General features: G+C 28.4%; 1 protein-coding gene across 1 annotated transcript; it reads left to right on the top strand.

Moving 5' to 3' along the window:
• Window positions 1-2,595: 2,595 nt before the first annotated feature.
• Window positions 2,596-5,057, top strand: LOC107861129 (gibberellin 2-beta-dioxygenase 1). The gene is made up of 3 exons (XM_016706507.2): window positions 2,596-3,143; window positions 3,758-4,109; window positions 4,396-5,057. Exons 1-3 carry the CDS (start codon window positions 2,722-2,724, stop codon window positions 4,672-4,674), a joined length of 1,053 nt encoding a protein of 350 aa, XP_016561993.2. The 5' UTR covers window positions 2,596-2,721; the 3' UTR covers window positions 4,675-5,057.
• The last annotated feature ends 5,805 nt before the right edge of the window (window positions 5,058-10,862 follow it).

Below are 10,862 nucleotides of genomic sequence, written 5' to 3'. Positions count from 1 at the left end.
TGATTATAAACTGTGTAACAGTAGTATTAGAGCGGTCTTATATTGAAAGAAAAAAAATTAGTAGGAGTGAAGAAGTAATGTCAAAATACTATAGAAACGTAAGTACCATAAAATAATGTGATAATTGAGGTGTAAGAAGCAACATGTAATAATAGATGTGAAGGGATAAGAAACTATCTGAGTAATACTACAACAACAACTAGTATGAAAGATAATATCCTTTACAATCTCTTAGTTAAGATCATGTTCTCGATAAGCTGAAATTATGTCATTCACGTCTAAGAATTTGGAATAACAATGTCAAAAAACTTTTTTTTTTTTTCTGTAAATTGAAATATGTGTTTTCTCGACTATAATGAAGAAAAGCATCACCTTTTTTTTTTGTTTTATAAGATAATAGTTCTATTAGTGTTGGGAACAGCTCTATGTACAAGTGATATATCAAGCAGTACAGGACATATATACAAATAAATGTACTCCTCCCCCCTCATAAATTTTTTATATAAATGTGTTAGAACCGAATTACACCAAATGATTAAATAAATAAGTAAATAGAAAACTTCCAGTATTATTAGAATATTACTCTAAAAATGCACTTGGAAATTGATATTAAGATTCATGATCAGTCTTGAAGAAATTAAACTGAAATAAACATTAACCCATAACGTACAACGACTTTTATATAAATCACAATTTATTCTTTATAAGTCTAACCTATATTTTATACATTTATGCGGTGTTATCTAAGAGTTTTTCGACATTGTTTTAGTTCTAGGACATTGTTCTATTGCTATGAAGAATAGCACATTGTTTTTCTAGGGATTCATTTATCAAATGGTAGGGAAAGCATCCAAGCATCATTAGTGGGAACTAAACCATTTTTGCATAAAATTAAAAATCACTAACAATGCATAAAGCATAAACAAATCAATATGAACCAAAAAGATTAACTTGGACCTCTGAGTTGAGATTATTAGTGGCACAAAACAAATCAATTCGCGATCAACAAATTTTTGCTAAAACAGATTGAATAGTTGTTACTTAGAAAATATTTAGCTAAGAATTAAAGAAAAGTTTGTTTTTTTTCATAAAGAAAGTGGAAAAAAGTATCAGACTTTTTGTGAAATAAACTTGAGGGCATAAATGATTTTTATTCGTTCATTTCATTAACATGCATACGAATCAATAAATTAAGATGCTAGCCAGCAAAGTCAGCACAACATCAAACTTTAGTATATTTTGGTTCCTAGTACTTTTTTCCAACTTCAAGTGCCTTTTTCCATCGTTCGGAAAAGAATGACTTATTTTTACATGGAATTTTTGAAAAAAATAAAATTAATTTATTATCTTAAATTAAAATTATGTCAAATATATTAAAATATTTTAAATTTTATGATCTTAAATATGCTATATAAAAAATTAAAATTAAAATATAAAAAAAGGCGCCATCCATCCTCTTTTAAACAAACTAAAAAAAATAGATTATTGATCTTTTTGAAACGAAGGGGTATTAATTTGGAAGAATGGATCTAGCAAGTGATATTTCACGAGAGAGATGAATGATCGATTTTTTCTATCCACACTTTTTCGATTGAACTTGTTGTATCGAACTTGTCCCGTGCATTTTTCATATCTTTTATGTGATTTGTAAATTATGACACAAAAGAAAAGTTTATTGAATAAGGGCAGCGGGGGATGTACGGCTATTTTTTTTGTGCTTCAACATTCATTAAATTCGACATAAATTAAATATAATTATATAAAAAAAATTTAAAAAATGATATAAGATTCAGAAAAGCACTCAGTCATCTTTTTTAAGTGACATAATTCAGCGACCTTTTATTTTTCTTTCTTCCATTTTAATTTTTTTATGGGATATCTCTCATATTTTTCATTAACAAATTGGTAAGAGGTATACTATACTTCCTTTTTTCATTTTACATGTTTTATTTTTTTAATTTATTTTTTAAAATATAATTTATATTTAGTAAATTATTGATTTTAATATTCTTATTTTACTTGTTATTCTTATAAAAGTAGCATATTTAAGATTACCAGATTGAATTATATTTTTTAATTAATATATTGCAAATACCTATAATTTAAAATCACGTATAAAGTTATTTTCGTCGAAAGGGCGTCACTTGACACTCCTTCAATGGAAAAAACTATACAGCATGATACGGGAGGTCGTGAGGGTTCATTCAAACCCTTTCAACAAAAATTACAATATATATAATGTAATATTTTTATTTTTTAATTTTTAAACACAAGATACGAGATTGATTAGATAATTCAAGGGTTAACATTTGTCTTGAAATTCTAAATTTAAATTTAGGCACTATATTTTTATTTTTTAAACTTTCTGACCCGTTAATATTAAATTTACAAGATTTAAATTAAGTTTTTTTTTATATTTTAAACTTTGATCAAGTTAAAATAAATTCATATCTAGTCAAACTAAAACAGTATATAAAAGTAAAAGAAGTTTTGTAAGTCCACCCTCGATAGAGGTAGTAACCAAGCAAATTAAATTGTCTCTATATATACTAATAACTAAGCCATATGGCACCTCCTTATAGTTTCTAACGCCTCCCAAATGACCTCTCTTTTCATGCATTAGCCTTATTTAAACTCCACCAATCCCTACCCAAATCCATTATATCCAACCAAAAAATCTTCTTCCTCTTAGTACTTTTTTCCCCTTTCTATACAACAACTATGGTTGTTTTAACTCAGCCACTTGTAGAAAATTTTTCTCACATTAAAACATGCAAGAATAACAGCACTAGTAGTGATCATCATGATCATACTAGTAATGTTATTCCAGTGATAGACTTATTAGACCCTGAAGCCAACACTCTTATTATAAAAGCTTGTCAAGAATTTGGATTCTTTAAGGTGGTGAATCATGGTGTCCCTATTGAGACTATTACCAAATTAGAAAATGAAGCTGTTAAGTTCTTCAATTTGTCACAAATTGAGAAAGACAAAGCTAGCCCTGCTAACCCTTTTGGCTATGGTAACAAAAGAATTGGCTCTAATGGTGATGTTGGTTGGGTTGAGTATTTGCTCTTCACAACTAACCCTCAACTCACTCACAACAATTCCATTACTATTCCTGGAAATTCTCTTCTTTTTCGGTAAGTTACAAAACCATGAATTTTGTTTGATGTTTTATTCCTTTCTTCTTTGAATTTAAGTTATGTCATGAAGCCAGAATTATCACTAAAAGAATTTAAGATAAATATATACACCCACCAAGCCTGTTCATCTTTAATTATTCATGTTTAACTTGACACATAATGTATTCTTTAAGAAGCACAAAAAAATGGAAATTTTAATATATCACACTTATTTATTATAAGTAATCTGAATGTTTGGTATATAAAAAATTATCTAATACTAATAAGAGTCAAATAGATATAAGATGGTAGTTTATCTCCTAGTATTCCAAGTTGGATAATTAAAAATATACATTTATTTTTAATATAATGGACAAGTAATAAGTAATTGGAGAGAGTCCGGAGAAGGAGCAGACCACATGTAGATCGATTATTAGCCTTCAATATGCATACAATATATATGCTCCCCTGCTCTGCCCCTGCTGATAGCATAATGAATTAGTTCTATTAAATAAATCCATTTGTAATCATATTTTAAGTGATCTGATTGTGTAAATATCTTTTACACCGCCAGGTAAAAAGTATACTCATTTTTTGTCATTAATTAATTATTTTTGTATATATGTATGCAGGGCACTTGTTAAAGAGTATGTAAATGCAATGAGAAACATGGGATGCATGGTACTGGAAATGATAGCAGAAGGGCTGAATATAGAACAAAAGAATGTGCTAAGTAGGATGCTAAGGGATGAGAAAAGTGACTCATGTTTTAGGTTAAATCACTATCCACCATGCCCAGAGTTGCTTCAAACATTGAGTGGTAGAAATTTGATTGGATTTGGAGAACACACAGACCCACAAATAATATCAGTTGTTAGGTCAAACAACACAAGTGGCCTCCAAATCTCTCTCAAAGATGGGACATGGCTCTCAGTCCCTCCTGATCCCTACTCCTTTTTCATCAATGTTGGTGACTCCTTGCAGGTAACATTTTTTTTGGTTAGTAGTCTGCATGTTTTCCTTTTCAGTTCTCCAATAGTAAAAGAATTAAATGGTTACGTGTACAAATAAAGTCTCATATTGAAAACTGAAAAGAAAATGTAAATTACATGTAAGTCGTGCCAGCTGAACTAAAACTGAACAATACATTATATTGTCAACATTAACCAACTTCAAAATGCATCTTATTTATACATTCTTCATCAATCAATAGAGTGCCGTACTCTTCATTTAGTTTCTTGATTCCTAATTGTTTAATTTGGATGGGCAGGTAATGAGTAATGGAAGGTTTAGGAGTGTGCGGCACAGAGTGGTGGCAGATAGTTTGAGAGCCAGGGTGTCCATGATTTATTTTGGAGGGCCACCTCTGAGTGAAAAGATAGCACCTTTATCATGTTTAATGGAGGAACCTGATGAGCAAATTCTCTACAATGAATTCACATGGTCTGAATACAAGATGTCAGCTTACAAGACAAGGCTTGGTGATAATAGGTTGTCCCTCTTTGAAAGAAAACCAAGCCATGATCAACGACAATATGGTCAAATGTAACCATTTAGGAAATTTGACTCCATTTTGAAAAGAACAAGGAAACAACCTCTCGCAGAAACACACGATAAAATTGCGTGATATGGTCCTTTGTACACCGAGCTGTACTTGCCTATCCGAGAGCTTCCACCTTTTTCACTTTTTTGGTGACTTAACCTCATAATCTTAAAATTAAAGGTGAAGGTGCTTACGATTTGGCAATCCGCTCTTTATCGAGTAGGGTCTCTCTTTAAGAAAAGAAAAGAAAAAATCCTTTTTGAGGTGTTTTTTAGGTTTTTGGTTTTATGTTGTCACCAACTTTTACTTTTTGTGCTAAATTTTGTAACAACTACCCTTGTACTATAAATGAAATGTGGTCATCATTATGTCATCATCAACTTTGTATACATTGTTGGAATTTTCATTTACTTATTGTGATCCCTGAATTGTGGATATTATCAGGTGGGGTGGGGGTTGTAAATTTATTGTCGTCTGATCTCACTGCTTCTGGAAGGCCTATTCAGCTAGACATTAAAATTTGCACATGCTATAGTCTACAAGATGAACTGAACGAACTCAGAAAGTTTACATGGTAAAAGCAAAGACGTGAGAGATATGCACACATCTACTATTTCATTGGATATAGTAATTTGCAACCTCTTATTTAAATGATGTATTTGTATATGAAAAATATATAAATATTTAACAGTAAATTCAATAACTAAATCGAGCTATGAATTCAATGACGGACTCAGAATTTAAGAATAGTGGATACTTAAAAAAAATAAAAAAAAATTCATCCAATGAGGTTAATCCGGGGCATCCCTTCTAGTAGGAAACCTTAAAGTCAACCTAAATACCAATGCACCCAACTAACTTTTTGTTTAGTGAGTGCTTTTATATATTATATATCTTTTTTCGTATATTTTTTTTATATAATTTTATCTATTTCGCGTCGAGTTTAGCAGATGCTGAAGCAGCCCACAAATGAATATAGGTCCGCCGCTATATGAATTCAAAGATAAGTTCAGTATAAATTTTAAATCTTGAGTTCATCTTTAATTAAACCTGATTGTGATCCCAAAGAATTCCATATCATGCTAGTTCTTCCTCCACTCCTCTATCCTTAATATACGCTTGTCTTTTATTTTTCCTCTTAATGAAAATGACATCCATAATAATAGCGGTTTCTTATTAAGCATGGGAAAAGGCCACACATAGGGAAAGTCGTTTTCAACAGAGTTTAGATTGACCATCCAACTGTACTACTAGTTTAACTATCCCAATCCATGCTGTCTCTGACAAAACATTCTATTGCCATTCACCCACTTGTTACTCTTGAATGTGACCTTGCCTGTTTAATTACTCTACAAACCACTTCCCAAGCCTTTTTTTTTAAAGTATCGTTATTATTTTCATTTCATTTACTTGATATATTATTTCAAACGGGAGAGCCTAACTCAATCGATTAATTTGATAAGCAGAAGAAGTTATTTTGCGTATAAAATTATTAATATTTTTTTATTTTTTTTAATATGGAACAATTGATATATAACAATCGCTTTCGCTTGAGAACCAACAATCTCGTTGATCATAACTGAACCCAGTTGATCACGGTTGACACCTGCTGTTGGGTTTAGGTCACCACTCTGAGTCGCGGCCCGACACACGGATCAATCCGCATTGGTTACGGATGCACCCCTCTTGGATCCAAGTCACCACTATTGATACATAAACCCACCACTTCGAGTTACGATCCCACGCGTGGGACTCTCAATGAAAGCATCAATGTTATAAACTAAATGAGAAATTCAACCCAAAAGACTAATCTAATAGGTGGACAAATCCATTTTACCTATAAACTTATTAACATTTCTCTATTTTTCTTAGACAATTGATACATAGCACATATTATATAAAATTAACATCTCAATTTTATTTTGAATGACGACTTATTGGATTCGTGTAATATAAGAGTTAATTCTTAAACTAATAATTAGAAGAGAAAATGACAAATGAATGGAACTCCATCATCACTCATTTAGTTTTTTTTGTTTTTCATCCGGTGCCCCGTATTGGAGCCACGACTAATTCGGAAAGCACGTTGCAGGGTCCATTAAGGTGGCAGCGCTCCCAACAGAGTTTTCTCCATATCCAGGATCGAATCCTCGACCTCTAATTAAGGGTGGAGCAGCCTCATCCACTGCACCACAACTCATGTTGGTATCACTCATTTATTTATTGATTAAATGATAGTAAGACTAATTTTTAAATTTTATGTCGATTTAAATATTAGTCACATAAAAGTGTAAAACAAGATTTGAGAGAAGCACTATTCTCTTTTGTTAAAACAACAGTTGAGCCGGCGGTGAAAACTAAACATCTTAAGAACCTGAAAAAGTGGCGTGCACTCCCTCCTTTGGTATTTTTGGACAAATGCTTAAGGAGAAATGAGTAAAAAATATAAATGAACTTCTATTCTATTAAATTTACATTAACTATCATAATTACCTATTCGAGTTAATTATTTTTACTAAACTACTAAGAATAAATTAAAAATAAATATTCAATTATCTCTTAATTCTTTAAACATGTCACTTCAGATGAACTTTTGTTTTGGAAAACATGAGTAAAAATGAATGATTGAAAAGACATCAAGAAATAAATTACTGAAGAAATATGAAACGTGACAACCATTTAGTAATTAAGTAATAAATAAAGGGAAAAGAATATGGGCGGACCATTTTAAAAAGAAATGACCCACATTTGAAAAGGTAGACAAGATGTAGTCAGTCGGCTAAATTAATGAAAAAAGTACATAAAGTAGCATACTTAAGTATTAAATTACAAAAATAACAACACTTTGATCAAATTACACTTTGTAGCATATGTATTTTTATTTTTGTAGCAACAGTTTGCAAAAATACAAAATACATATCGATCATCAGGGCACTAAAAATCATATGTATTTGTATTTTTGTAGCAGCAGTTTGCAAAAATACAAAATACAACTTGCTATATTATGTAATTATGAAACTGTTGCTACGAAACTCATAATTAAGAGGATAAGTATGCTATTTCTGAATTTTGCCCACAATATTAATTCTCTTTTTTAGCCATTTGACCCAATTAGGCACATATAGTCTCTATACTCAATTGATACACTTTTATACCACATTGATACACTTTTTAAAAAAGAGAAAGGAAATTCTATGCAAGTATGTGCAGTCCCTATATCCAATTGATACACTTTTATACTATATTGATACACTTACAGTGTCCATATACTCAATTGATACTCTCTTATACTAAATTGATACATTTTTAGAATGCATGTTGGAACTATATATAGTCGTATAAAATATGTATCTAAATAATAATTGTAGTTAAAAATTGTATAGGATGTGTATAAAAATGCTATGATTATTATATAGAATATGTATATATATAGAAATTGTATCATTATTATATATAAATATATATATCTTTAACAATTGTATTATATTAAAAGTATATGGTATTGTATTTATTGTATAAATAAGTAAAACTAAACTAAACAAATAGTATGCTATTTTAATAATGTTGGTGAATGCAAAATAATCTGAAAAAAAAAATAATTACTCAATTATTTAAAAGGAATAAAAATTAAGTTATAAGATAATGGTTTTTCCATTAGTGCTCTGAAACATGTACTTTATGAGGGACATGATTGTTAGATCTGCCAAAAAAATCATGCTACTCGGGAGTTGAGAGACTCTTATATGTTTTCTAAGTGTCGAACAACGTATTTCTATGCACTTGGTCTTTCTGTTATCTGCAACAGTTGCTCTTTAAAACTCCTGATGATAATGCTTCTAGAATTGTGTTTGCAGTATTACAAGTACGTTCTTGAAATAAGGGTGTCAAGCGGGCCGATTTTAACCGGCCCACATAATTAAATCGGTCCAATTTGACCAGGCTCGGTAAGCCCAAGGGCTTTAGGGGTCCGGATCCCAGTCCGGTTGGGTTTTTGATTTGGGCCCGATTAACCGGCCCGAACCCAACCCGATTTGGGCCCGCCGGTAAACCGGCCCGGTTATTTTTTTTTATTTTTTTTTTTGAAAATTCAGAATTTCAAAAACTTAAATTTAAAACTTAGTTTTAATACATTGTTAATTTACTATCAAGTATTATTCATAAATTATATTAAGTAGCATATGTTTTATACTTTTATTTAAAGTAGTGTATATATTGAATGGTGTGTGTATATATATGTGTGTGTGTGTGTATCTTCTAAATCTAAAGTAGTATATATTTAATGTATACGTGTGTATATGTTTTATAAATTAGTATATAACTATATATAAATATATATATATATATATATATATATATATATTGTGGTGTATATATATATTGTAGTATATGTTTTATTTAAAGTAATGTATATATTGAATGGTATATATATCTATGTGTGCGTGTATGCATATATCTACTAAAGTAGTGTATATTTAACGTATAGATGTGTATATGTTTTATAAATTAGTATATAACTCTCTCTCTCTCTCTCTCTCTCTCTCTCTATATATATATATATATATATATATATATATATATATATTGTAGTGTATGTTTTATTTAAAGTAGTGAATATATTGAATGGTATATATATATGTGTGTGTGTGTATAAATCTTCTATAGATGAGTATATTTAATGTATACGTTATGTATATGGTTTATAAATTAGTATATAACTATATATATATAAATATTGTAGTATATATATATATGTATTGTAGTATATATTTTATTTAAAGTAGTACATATATATTGAATGGTGTGTATATATCTTCTATAGACGTATATATTTAACGTATCCAAGTGTATATGTTTTAGAAATTAGTACATAACTATATATTCATATACAATTTGTAGTGTGTATATATATACACACACACACACACACACACATATATATATATATATATTATAGTATATATTTTATTTAAAGTAGTACATATATATTGAATGGTGCGAATATATGTGTATATATCTTATATTGATGTGTATATTTAACGTATACAATGTGTATATATTTTATAAATTAGTATATAACTATATATATATATATATACATATTGTAGTATATATATATGTATTGTAGTATATGTTTTATTTAAAGTAGTATTTATATATTGAATGGTGTGTATATATGTGTATATATCTTCTATAGACGTATATATTTAACATATATAAGTGTATATGTTTTACAAATTAGTATATAACTATATATATATAAATATTGTAGTATATATATATATATATATATGTATATTGTAGTGTATATTTTATTTAAAGTAGTAAATATATATTGAATGGTGTGTATATATCTTCTCTAGACGTATATATTTAACGTATACAAGTGTATATGTTTTACAAATTAGTATATAACTATATATATATACATATTGTAGTATATATATATGTATATTGTAGTATATATTTTATTTAAAGTAGTACATATATATTGAATGGTGTGTATATATCTTCTCTAAACGTATATATTTAACGTATACAAGTGTATGTGTTTTACAAATTAGTATATAACTATATATATATACATATTGTAGTATATATATATGTATATTGTAGTATAATTTTATTTAAAGTAGTACATATATATTGAATGGTGTGTATATATTTTCTCTAGACGTATATATTTAACGTACACAAGTGTATATGTTTTACAAATTAGTATATAACTATATATATATATACATATTGTAGTATGTATTTTATTTAACGTATGACATATATATTGAATGGTGCGTATATATGTGTATATATCTTATATAGATGTATATATTTAACGTATAAAAGTGTATATGTTTTATAAATTAGTATAATATAACTATCTATATATTGTAATACATGTATATTGTAGTAAACATTTTATTTTAAGTAGTACATATACGTTGATTGGTGCGTATATATGTGTATATATCTTATATAGATGTATATATTTAACGTATACAAGTGTATATGTTTTATAAATTAGTCTAATATAACCATCTATACATTGTAATACATATATATGTATATTGTAGTATATATTTTATTTAAAGTAGTACATATATATTGAATGATGCGTATATATGTGTATATATCTTCTATAGACGTATATATTTAACGTATACAAGTGTATATGTTTTATAAATTAATATATAACTATA

Source organism: Capsicum annuum, chromosome 2 (assembly GCF_002878395.1).
Source record: "Capsicum annuum cultivar UCD-10X-F1 chromosome 2, UCD10Xv1.1, whole genome shotgun sequence".
In the NCBI taxonomy this organism is placed as follows: domain Eukaryota; kingdom Viridiplantae; phylum Streptophyta; class Magnoliopsida; order Solanales; family Solanaceae; genus Capsicum; species Capsicum annuum.
This window is presented reverse-complemented; position numbering and strand designations above follow the sequence as displayed.